Raw genomic sequence first — 12,874 nt, 5'->3', positions numbered from 1 at the left:
GGGTCGCTATCATCACTGGTACTCTGTACCCTTAAACGGTGGACGAGTCCATATTTCTCAACCTGAAACAGGTTCACTTTGTACTTCTGTTTCGCTTGATGATGAGTGCATGCTGGATAATGCTGTGCATTTCGGAATAATAGTGGAATGTAAGTACGTAACTGTAAGCTTGTTTTTTTTTTTTATTGCACGCCAGATGGCATCTCATAACCCAGCAAGATTGTTCCGATCCAATTATGGAAAGGTAATACCGTGAGAAACATAGGAAGCATACTGCCATGTTGAATTTTACCACAGTTTGGTATCCAGGATGTGTTGCACAGATTGTCGTTTAAGGAACCGGTTAAAAGCATTGCGCAATTGATTTATCCTGTGGTACCTTTCTGTATTCTGATTTTGCAAGGGTACATTTCTGTACTCTGTATACGCCTTCAGCAACATTATACTCTTATTGAGTTAACTTTCATCTCCATTAACAAAATGACCTTAATAATGATTACGAGTTTGTGTTCAATGTTCACTTGTAGTTCACAATACTTGTAGATATTTCAACTGAAATGATGAAAAGAACTCATATCTTGCTTATCAAACCCCTTGTGTGATCTTGTGTGAGTATAATGGTCTGCACAGTTCACTCAAAATGTGTTATGTCACGGGTTAAATCGAAGAATTCAATATTCATTATTTTTTTGCATGTTCAATTTATTTTGCATTAGTTCTTGTAAGTTCTGAATTGACCCTGCAAACGTAGAAATGATCAGTTTATGTTTGACATGTTTACATGCTGTGTCAAAGCATCCATTCACACATAACACGAATTACAGACTTTCCTGTAATTTCTGTCAGAAAATATCGTTTGGACAGCAAGCGTATATAACCAATGAACAAGAACGATTTCAATATACTTTGAAAACTTCTGTTTTAGAAGTGTGATTGAAGGATTTCAGAAGGGGATGATTGTGTAGTAAATTCACGAACCTCGGATTTACCGGAAGAGGAAGTTAAAAGAGCGATTTGTGGGTAATGTAGAGTCTCGTGTGTATCGGAAAATCTCGCGTAATCTCGTCTAAATATATATATTTAAATTTATGCATGTATAATACATCCACATTTTCATTGGTTCAAACCTAAATGAATATTTATGAGAAAACAGGTGCCCGTACGTCACTTCCGGTAACTATGGGATATATGTACATTTCCGTATCTGACGGTCAACCCGACTGGATCGCAGAGTTGAGTGGGTGGAAGCAATTTCAACATAATTTTGCCGGGGCGTTTTGTCGTTCATTTTGGTTACTCATGGTCTAAGACGTTGCTTTGCATCAACACACAGCCATGCCTCTGAAAAATCCTATGAATTTGACTATCTCTGTCGCCGAACCCAATCAAGAATCGGGCGAGTAAGTGACAACTAGTAGACACATTGGTTTGGTACTGATACTTGCACCTTGCAGCATGTCTGAATCAGAAGTGTGCTTAGGAATGACGTAAAGGCATATGTTTCAACAGAGGAAAGGAATATTTTAGCATCTTTTAAATGCGGTTGTGTCATTAAAGAAGATCCTGGTGGACACAAAATGTCACTAATTCTTCCATAATTCTTGACATATTTGAAACAACTCTTATATGATTTAAAATAGTCTGTTCCCATGTGACAGGGGAAGTCTTCTGCTGGTGTAAACAGGATTATTATTTGAAAATGAGAACAGGTTTACATAGACGACAATAGTGAACGCATGTAATACCAACACTGAAAGCTGCGCATTTAGTTATATGCTTGACTAGCAGTCTGTCAGATGATGCATGCAAGATGTGTTCATGTTGTCAATTTTAGATTAGATTAGAGTGCACCTGTTATTTACATATTACTAATCAAGGCAAGAGTGCCGTTATACTGGGGGCAGGTCAAGTCTGTCTGCTGGCCTGGTGATTGACTCTGGCATACAGACTATTTTCCAGGTCAAAACAAACAAGTGAAACATGAGATTGAAAACAAAGACACATTTCAATATGTATCAAAACCATCAAAATATTGCAACATCAGATTGAAAACAAAGACCATATATATGTAGTTGGAAACACAAAAGACCTACTGTGATCAGTTCATCATTGTACAGGATTACATATCTGAACAATTGAACGTCATGAAGGTATTACAGTAAAGAATTAAGCTTTTACCATTTTATATGTATCTTTTGTAAAAGGCTTGTCATTTAGGGAAGTTTTACTTGATTTGTAACTTTCTGTCACAGATTATTGGAAGTTCGAGAAGACACTACTATCATGACTAGTGTCATTGTCTACCAAAGATGTATTTACGGTAGAGTCAACTTGTCTTGAAAATATCACAAAGATAAGTTATTAAATTTGGGGATGCCTCCACCAGTTTACTTATCATAATGTCTAATCAATACAGGCATCTGATCCATACCAGATGTCACATATTACTGTCACAGATAAGTAGAGACCACAGGCCATCCAGACATTGCTTGTTGAAGTTGTGGAAGAAAGATGGATGAACAACTTCTATTATACAATTACGTTTCGTCGCTCTTAATTGTAATAAAGTTGTTCATCCATAAATTCTTATCCTTACTTAGTACTCCAACTTCTAAATGCCTATCAAAGAAACTGCTAAAGATATGCTTTATTAACAAATATTTTGAAAATGAATGTTTGTTGTCAATCTGATATTTCACTTGTGTGATTTGCATAACAGTAGTTCCAGTTTGACCCAATGCATGGGTCTCTATTACCAAATAAGCTGTTCCATTTTGGCGCTGATCCGTTTTGACTCGCAGCTACTTAGAATTGGAAACATTTCTTATACATTTTCTGTATTTGTATCCCTGCATAATTTGAGTATAGAGGTTAGGGTTTTCACAGTTGCCTCAACAACAGTCACAAATGCACTTCAAACACATCAGGGTGTGGTCTTTCACCATACATGAAACCCGCGAAGATTCCGGGGTAGAATAGGTCTTCAGCAACCCATGCTTGCTGTAAAAGGTGACTATGCTTGACATGCCAGTGATTTGCATGAAAACACTGACGTCAATGAAATACATATGCAGATAGTGTTTGGTACAGGTAACATTGGGATACTTTGTGAAGAAAATGACCAGCCATGTTCCACAGGTGGAGCATTTGTTTATTAGTTAGCATGCATGGAGCAATGCATGTTCGATCACAGCAAGTGTAAATTTGAATGTGTAAAGCTTATGTACAATGCTCCCTTAATTAAGTGCACTTGGGATTTAATCAGATATATTAGAAAGGAAATATTTGATGTATGTTGAGGGTTCTGTTTGTCTACGTACTTATGGGGCCAGTGGGGTAGCCAAGTGCTTAATTAAAGTGTTTGCGCATCACGCTGAAGACCTGGGTTTGATTTCCCCTCATGGGTACAATGTGTGAAGCCCACTGCTGGTGTCCCCTACCGTGATATTGCTGGAATATTGCTAAAAGTGGTCACAAAACAATACTCACCCACTACATATTTATGTATAGGTGTAAACTGCAATTTCTTCATTTTTTAACACTGATCGTAACATGAGTTAAAAACAGTTGGATTCAGTTTTGGATTGAAGAGATAAATGTGTTGCACTTCTCTTTTGTTTTTCCATTTACACTTTATCACCTTAGTGTATCAGAAATTAAAGGACTGATGCTATTTATGTCAGAAGCTTTTATTTTTGTTAAATTATTCAACGTCTTGTCAGCAGTAATTTTTTTGATAACCTCTAATTATCCTCCGCCCAACGAAGTTGGCGGGGGATATAGAAACGGGCTCCGTCCGTCCGTCACATTTCGTTTCCGGAGCATAACTCATAAACCGTTCAATATTTTTTCATCAAACTTTGCAGGTCTGTCAGGTACATGCTGAACTGGTGCCTTTTGCTATTGAGTAATTTTAGAAATTTTATTTTTTACGTTTCCATGGCAAAAAGATGGACTTAGGTTCTGTGAGGGTAGGGTTCATTTCCGGAGCATAACTCATAAACCGTTCAATATTTTTTCATCAAACTTTGCAGGTCTGTCAGGTACATGCTGAACTGGTGCCTTTCGCTATTGAGACATTTTAGAAATTTTTATTTTTTACGTTTCCATGGCAACAAGATGGACTTAGGTTCTGTGATGGTAGGGTTCGTTTCCGGAGCATAACTCATAAACCGTTCAATATTTTTTCATCAAACTTTGCAGGTCTGTCAGGTACATGCTGAACTGGTGCCTTTCGCTATTGAGACATTTTAGAAATTTTTATTTTTTACGTTTCCATGGCAACAAGATGGACTTAGGTTCTGTGAGGGTAGGGTTCGTTTCCGGAGCATAACTCATAAACTGTTCAATATTTTGTCATCAAACTTTGCAGATCTGTCAGGTACATGCTGAACTAGTGCCTTTTGCTATTGAGAAATTTTTATTGTTTATTTTTTACGTTTCCATGGCAACAAGATGGACTTAGGTTCTGTGAGGGTAGGGTTGGTTTCCGGAGCATAACTCATAAACCGTTCAATATTTTGTCATCAAACTTTGCAGGTCTGTCAGGTACATGCTGAACTGGTGCCTTTTGCCATTGAGAAATTTTAGAATATTTTTATTTTTTACGTTTCCATGGCAACAAGATGGACTTAGGTTCCAAACTCATCTTTTTTTTACAATTTCCATGACAAGTTCCACCTCGGTTAAAAAAGGTTAGGGTTTGTTTAGATTCAACTATGTCATAAATTCTGCAACAGGGGCGGGGCATATAGCCACGTTAGTGGCAAACTCTTGTTTCAATTGTTTGGGGAGGCATGGGTGGCCCAGTAGTCTAAGGCACTGCGTTTCACTGTGCAGAGTTGCATCCCTTGGACACGCCAGAAACCTATGATTGTTGGTTTGAATCCTGGTTCGCCCCAATTATGTTTTTAGGTGTGTCAACACCATACCCGTGCTCGTGGGTTTCATCAAAGTGGTTAACGTCTAAGACCTGCATCACTTTTGGCTTTCCTCCCACATTAAGCAGACAGGCCATGATATAACTGGAATAATGTTAAAAGCGGCGTTAAACCCAACTCACTCACTCACTCTGAACTGGTGTGTTTGGCTATGCAGGAATGTTTTAACATTGTTTTAGCATTTCCAAGGCACCAAGTTGGTTCAAATGAGGATAGTGATCATTTCAGGAACATAACTCTTCTTGTTTCTTTGTGAAACTTTATGTAACTCATAATTCCGTATTTCTCGATGAAACTTTGTGAGCATATCATATATCATACATCATTACAACCCTGTTGCAATCCGGGGTTAAAATAGGCCCCCAGCACCCTATCCATGTACATGTATTGAAAGGTGACTCAATGGATTTGGGGTGGTCAGGCTGGCTGACTTGGTTTATTAACATTTTACCTTGACAGTGGGTATGTGCTCATAATGCCCTGTTTATTAAATAACAAGCATGATACATAAATTCAGGATTTGTTTCATTTGTTTGCTTTAGTGTTTTGAAATACTATTTGACATTCCTATCAACTGAAAAGTAAGCTGCGATTAAATGGATTGGGTTGTCAGGGCTATTTGGTAGATTGTTATACCACGAAGCCATGGGCAATTGCTCACAATATCAATCACTTGTTTGTGTGGTCCATACTTGAATGTTTACAGCCTTGTCGCATAAAGCAGGTATAAACAACTAATATGTTTAAGGAATGAACCGCACTCTACTTTTCACAATCCCAGTATCAAAACCATGCAGAAGTATATTAGGTGTAAAGTTAACCCTATAGTATTGTTTTCTCACAAAATTCAAATGTAAATTGAAATCATTTTTGTTTGGGTGTAAATTTCAGTTGATCTGTTACATGTTTGTACTAAATAGAAAATAAGCCCTGGTAGCAGTGATTGGAAGCTAATCAAGAGGTGACAAGATGTAGCTGTAACAATTAATTATGCATGCTTGCCATCATATGTCAAACACTTTCAGATTCTTAATTGTCTGAGATCAAGGTCATAGAAGAATGTGTAGTTCTACATTCCTTGTTCTGCCTTTTAGTTTTACTATGTAATGGCCTGCCTTTTTTTCTGAACAAATTAGGGCTGGTAGCTGAAATAAAAAGAAATATTGGAAACATTCTTGTAGAGTGAAAACTAAAAATGCTGAGCATGGCTTAGAGGATCTGTAAACCAAATATTAATAAACAAGGCCTTATATATAAATTGTTTGTTAAATTTACTTATGAAAGTTTTTTTTTGTTACTATTTTATTACCGTATTCACTGTAATAAGTACATAGAATTTTTCCAATTGGGGCGCTAAGTAAAGACGTACACAACACGTTAAGTTTGTTGTCGGAGATTGAAATGTTATTTCTGCAACTTACTCAGCCATTTGTGCATACATCATTATGACATTTGATATGGACCAAGTGTGTGGTATGTAGAATAACAGATAAAGAGTTTTTTTAGGACTACGTAGTACGTACATTTTTGGTCAAGCTTCAACCTTTGACCTTGAAGTACCCAGGCTTTTCGAGTGTTTCATTTTTGACAATTATAAGGCCCATGGAGCTGAAAATTCAGATGATCAGAGCTATGGTGTCTCTAAAGAGCTTACAGAATTCTGATCTGATTGTTAAAACATGTCTGCTATTGTAATGAAAGGCTGTGTGGTTCCATAGGTCAGTGTGTTTCTACCTTTGACCATCACAAGGTGGGATGTTGTAACCTAGCAACAGTTCTCATCATCAGTTCATCTAAATCAGCTTCACTGCCTTTTGAAAATGTATTTTGTTCAAATTTATGAAATATTTTTATTTTTCAGTCGACAGAACAATGGCGCTGCCAATTTAGAGGCTCTTCAACAGAAATTAAAAGAACTTGACATAGATGACCAACAGCGAGAAAGATTAGAACAGTTCCTCACCCAGAAGCAGAGGGTTGGAGAGCTTGTCGAGGAGGACTTTGAGAAGCTAGGTGAACTCGGTGCCGGGAATGGGGGTGTGGTCACCAAAGTCCGGCACAAGCCATCAGGACTTATCATGGCTCGTAAAGTAAGAAGTACTCCTTACTTACTGTACCCTACCTACTACCTAAAAGGGAAGGGTTACATAGTTATACCAAGGAATTCTTTCTGTCCGTCCCTCCGTCCGTCCATCTGTCCTTCCGAGGACATTTTTGAGTGCGACCTGTGACTAAAAAACTACGGCATAGATTATTTTCAAACTTAGTAAACACATTCTATAATGGAAAGAATTTCACGAAAGTAAGGATTTATTCATGAAAAATGAAAGCATTTTCCAATCAATATAATAGACTGTCAGTAATTAATTCAATATATGTCATGTCATGTTTTTGTCAAATGTCAAGGTCACTTTGAAGGTGATTCACTCATAAAGTGATTTGTAAATAGTTTTATTTAGGAAGTATTGACAGTGTGATATGGTGACTTCATATTTGTAATACCACATAGATGTTTGATGACATGTGATTGGATGACATTGAAGTCAAGGTCATTCAGTGTGAGTTGGAATTTGTCAAAAGCAGAGTATTAGCTAACTTGAGTATTTATTGTTTTATTTTGACAATATCGTGTACATGAAGTCTAAGGCAGGGTCTCAATCACATCACATTTTGGGAGACCTCCATATAAGATCAAGGTCACTTGAGGTCAAATTATGAAACATGGATCGGAAAATATTATGGAAAACTACATGAATTTTCACTCAGTTAAGAAGTACCCTGTAACTAACTCAACACATTTGTCATGATTGTGTCAAATGTAAATGTTTTGAAGTTCATTCACCCTTCTAAAATGACTGGAAATAATTGCATTCATGAAGTATCATTAGTCTGGTATGAAGACTACATATCTGTAACACCACCTAAGATTTCAACAAGCAATGTTCTTGCATGTTATTGGATGATATTGAATGCCAAGATCACTCCAGTAGACATCCACAATATAATATTATTGAAAATCCAATCATTTTGACAAAGACATGTCACAGTATGTGTGATACTATGGAGTAGCGCTACAAGTCAAGCTGTGTCCTTGGTCCTTAATTTGACAATACACTCCCTGCCTAAATATATTCTCACTTGTATTATATAATATTGCAACTATATCATGTTATTAGAAACATTTATGAAGTAAAGGCAATTTTAAGAATTGAGTGTTGGGTTTGCAAAAGATATGCTGCTAAATCAATACAGTGAAGTCTTGTTAGTCTGGACTTTATTAATCTGTAAAAACGACATCTTTCTGATGGGGACACTCATGTATTCACAGTGACAAAGACCTGTGAAGATTCCAGGGTAGAATAGGTCTTCAGCAACCCATGCTTGCTGTAAAAGGCGTCTATGCTTGTCATAAGAGGTGACTAAAAGGATCGTGTGGTCAGCCTTGCTGATTTGGTTGATGCATGTTATCGATCCCAATTGCATAGATTTATGCTCATGATGTCAATCACTGGATTGTCTGGTCCAGACTCTAATATTTACAGACTGCTGTCATATAGCTGGAATATTGCTGAGTGCGACCTTAACATGATTAAACAACAAACAAACATACAAACACAGTGACATAACAAAAAAAAGGGTGAGTTTCTTCCACTGGGATGTTGTCATCAGTACAATGATACTCATGTAGATTCTATACTGCTGTCACTGGCAGAGGATTATGGCCAGAAAACGTAGACCTGGAATTAAGCATGTTTTGATTATTTCAGTTGATTCACTTGGAGATCAAGCCAGCTGTTAGGAACCAAATATTCCGGGAGCTGAAAGTCCTGCACGAATGTAACTCCCCATACATAGTTGGTTTCTACGGTGCATTCTACAGTGATGGGGAGATCAGCATATGCATGGAATACATGGTGGGTTTATACTTCTGTAGGGAATACATGGTGGGTTTATGCTTCTGCAGGGAATACATGGTGGGTTTATACTTCTGCAGGGAATACATGGTGGGTTTATACTTCTGTAGGAATACTAGGTGGGGTTATACTTCTGTAGGGAATACATGGTGGGTTTATACTTCTGTAGGGAATACTAGGTGGGGTTATACTTCTGTAGGGGATACATGGTGGGGTTATACTTCTGTAGGGAATACATGGTGGGTTTATACTTCTGCAGGGAATACATGGTGGGTTTATACTTCTGTAGGGAATACTAGGTGGGGTTATACTTCTGTAGGGAATACATGGTGGGTTTATACTTCTGTAGGGAATACTAGGTGGGGTTATACTTCTGTAGGGGATACATGGTGGGGTTATACTTCTGTAGGGAATACATGGTGGGTTTATACTTCTGCAGGGAATACATGGTGGGTTTATACTTCTGTAGGGAATACTAGGTGGGGTTATACTTCTGTAGGGAATACATGGTGGGTTTATACTTCTGTAGGGAATACTAGGTGGGGTTATACTTCTGTAGGGGATACATGGTGGGGTTATACTTCTGTAGGGAATACATGGTGGGTTTATACTTCTGCAGGGAATACATGGTGGGTTTATACTTCTGTAGGGAATACTAGGTGGGGTTATACTTCTGTAGGGAATACATGGTGGGTTTATACTTCTGTAGGGAATACTAGGTGGGGTTATACTTCTGTAGGGAATACATGGTGGGTTTATACTTCTGTAGGGAATACATGGTGGGTTTATGCTTCTGTAGGAATACTAGGTGGGGTTATACTTCTGTAGGGAATACTAGGTGGGTTTATACTTCTGTAGGGAATACATGGTGGGTTTATACTTCTGTAGGGAATACATGGTGGGTTTATGCTTCTGTAGGAATACTAGGTGGGGTTATACTTCTGTAGGGAATACTAGGTGGGTTTATACTTCTGTAGGGAATACATGGTGGGTTTATACTTCTGTAGGGAATACATGGTGGGTTTATACTTCTGTAGGGAATACATGGTGGGTTTATACTTCTGTAGGGAATACTAGGTGGGGTTATACTTCTGTAGGGAATACATGGTGGGTTTATACTTCTGTAGGGAATACATGGTGGGTTTATGCTTCTGTAGGAATACTAGGTGGGGTTATACTTCTGTAGGGAATACATGGTGGGTTTATACTTCTGTAGGGAATACATGGTGGGGTTATACTTCTGTAGGGAATACATGGTGGGTTTATACTTCTGTAGGGAATACATGGTGGGTTTATGCTTCTGTAGGAATACTAGGTGGGGTTATACTTCTGTAGGGAATACTAGGTGGGTTTATACTTCTGTAGGGAGTCTTGGTGGGTTTATACTTCTGTAGGGAATACATGGTGGGTTTATACTTCTGTAGGGAATACATGGTGGGTTTATACTTCTGTAGGGAATACTAGGTGGGGTTATACTTCTGTAGGGAATACTAGGTGGGGTTATACTTCTGTAGGGAATACTAGGTGGGGTTATACTTCTGTAGGGAATACATGGTGGGTTTATACTTCTGTAGGGAATACATGGTGGGGTTATACTTCTGTAGGGAATACATGGTGGGTTTATACTTCTGCAGGGAATACATGGTGGGTTTATACTTCTGTAGGGAATACTAGGTGGGGTTATACTTCTGTAGGGAATACATGGTGGGTTTATACTTCTGTAGGGAATACTAGGTGGGGTTATACTTCTGTAGGGGATACATGGTGGGGTTATACTTCTGTAGGGAATACATGGTGGGTTTATACTTCTGCAGGGAATACATGGTGGGTTTATACTTCTGTAGGGAATACTAGGTGGGGTTATACTTCTGTAGGGAATACATGGTGGGTTTATACTTCTGTAGGGAATACTAGGTGGGGTTATACTTCTGTAGGGGATACATGGTGGGGTTATACTTCTGTAGGGAATACATGGTGGGTTTATACTTCTGCAGGGAATACATGGTGGGTTTATACTTCTGTAGGGAATACTAGGTGGGGTTATACTTCTGTAGGGAATACATGGTGGGTTTATACTTCTGTAGGGAATACTAGGTGGGGTTATACTTCTGTAGGGAATACATGGTGGGTTTATACTTCTGTAGGGAATACATGGTGGGTTTATGCTTCTGTAGGAATACTAGGTGGGGTTATACTTCTGTAGGGAATACTAGGTGGGTTTATACTTCTGTAGGGAATACATGGTGGGTTTATACTTCTGTAGGGAATACATGGTGGGTTTATGCTTCTGTAGGAATACTAGGTGGGGTTATACTTCTGTAGGGAATACTAGGTGGGTTTATACTTCTGTAGGGAATACATGGTGGGTTTATACTTCTGTAGGGAATACATGGTGGGTTTATACTTCTGTAGGGAATACATGGTGGGTTTATACTTCTGTAGGGAATACTAGGTGGGGTTATACTTCTGTAGGGAATACATGGTGGGTTTATACTTCTGTAGGGAATACATGGTGGGTTTATGCTTCTGTAGGAATACTAGGTGGGGTTATACTTCTGTAGGGAATACATGGTGGGTTTATACTTCTGTAGGGAATACATGGTGGGGTTATACTTCTGTAGGGAATACATGGTGGGTTTATACTTCTGTAGGGAATACATGGTGGGTTTATGCTTCTGTAGGAATACTAGGTGGGGTTATACTTCTGTAGGGAATACTAGGTGGGTTTATACTTCTGTAGGGAGTCTTGGTGGGTTTATACTTCTGTAGGGAATACATGGTGGGTTTATACTTCTGTAGGGAATACATGGTGGGTTTATACTTCTGTAGGGAATACTAGGTGGGGTTATACTTCTGTAGGGAATACTAGGTGGGGTTATACTTCTGTAGGGAATACTAGGTGGGGTTATACTTCTGTAGGGAATACATGGTGGGTTTATACTTCTGTAGGGAATACATGGTGGGTTTATACTTCTGTAGGGAATACTAGGTGGGGTTATACTTCTGTAGGGAATACTTGGTGGGGTTATACTTCTGTAGGGAGTACATGGTGGGGTTATACTTCTGTAGGGAATACTAGGTGGGGTTATACTTCTGTAGGGAATACATGGTGGGTTTATACTTCTGTAGGGAATACTTGGTGGGGTTATACTTCTGTAGGGAATACATGGTGGGTTTATACTTCTGTAGGGAATACAGGGTGGGTTTATGTTTCCTGTTGATTTCAGGTTGGTAAAGACTCGGCTGAGAGTAATTAGTACTGTGTTGTTTCAGGATGGAGGTTCACTAGATCTGATACTGAAGAGAGCTGGCAGAATACCTGAACCAATACTTGGTGTCATTAATGTTGCGGTGAGTAGCTGGCAGCACAGCAGTGTATGCCAGGGTTTATTGTCCTGTGCCAGGGTGTACTTCTGTGTGGGTTGTCCTGTCCAAGGGTGTACTCCTGTGTTGGTTGTCTTGTTCCAGGGTGAATTGTCCTGTCCCAGGGTGTATTGTCCAGTCCCAGGGTGAATTGTCCTGTCCCAGGGTGTATTGTCCTGTCCCAGGGTGAATTGTCCTGTCCCAGGGTGTATTGTCCTGTCCCAGGGTGAATTGTCCTGTCCCAGGGTGTATTGTCCTGTCCCAGGGTGTATTGTCCTGTCCCAGGGTGTATTGTCCAGTCCCATGGTGTATTGTCCTGTCCCAGGGTGAATTGTCCTGTCCCAGGGTGTATTGTCCTGTCCTGTCCTGTTCCAGAGTTTATTCCTGTGTGGGCTGTCCTGTTCCAGAGTGTATTCCTGTGTGGGCTGTCCTGTTCCAGAGTGTATTCCTGTGTGGGCTGTCCTGTTCCAGAGTGTATTCCTGTGTAGGCTGTCCTGTTCCAGAGTGTATTCCTGTGTGGTGTTGTCCAGTCCCAGCATGTACTTGTGTGTGGGTTGTCCTGACCCAGAGTGTACTCATGTGGGATTTCCTGTCCCAGGCTGTACTCCTGTGTGGGTTGTCCTGTCCCAGAGTGTACTCATGTGGAATGTCCTGTCC

General features: G+C 39.3%; 1 protein-coding gene across 2 annotated transcripts in view; it reads left to right on the top strand.

Annotated features, from left to right (window-relative positions):
• Positions 1-1,168: 1,168 nt before the first annotated feature.
• Positions 1,169-12,874, top strand: part of LOC124145034 (dual specificity mitogen-activated protein kinase kinase 1-like) — a 31,582-nt gene continuing 19,876 nt past the window's right edge. Inside the window, exons 1-4 of one of the 2 annotated variants that reach the window (XM_046514679.2) lie at positions 1,169-1,400; positions 6,802-7,030; positions 8,708-8,854; positions 12,128-12,205. In XM_046514679.2, coding sequence (XP_046370635.1) covers positions 1,336-1,400; positions 6,802-7,030; positions 8,708-8,854; positions 12,128-12,205 — 519 coding nt within the window. In that variant the 5' untranslated portion in view covers positions 1,169-1,335. The remainder of the gene's footprint in view (positions 1,401-6,801; positions 7,031-8,707; positions 8,855-12,127; positions 12,206-12,874) is intronic. The other variant, XM_046514678.2, reaches the window with a different exon arrangement.

This window comes from Haliotis rufescens, unplaced genomic scaffold (assembly GCF_023055435.1).
Source record: "Haliotis rufescens isolate VD_foot unplaced genomic scaffold, xgHalRufe1.0.p SCAF_1, whole genome shotgun sequence".
In the NCBI taxonomy this organism is placed as follows: domain Eukaryota; kingdom Metazoa; phylum Mollusca; class Gastropoda; order Lepetellida; family Haliotidae; genus Haliotis; species Haliotis rufescens.
The sequence above is the reverse complement of the archived record's forward strand: the minus strand, read 5'-3'. Positions and strand labels throughout refer to the sequence as shown.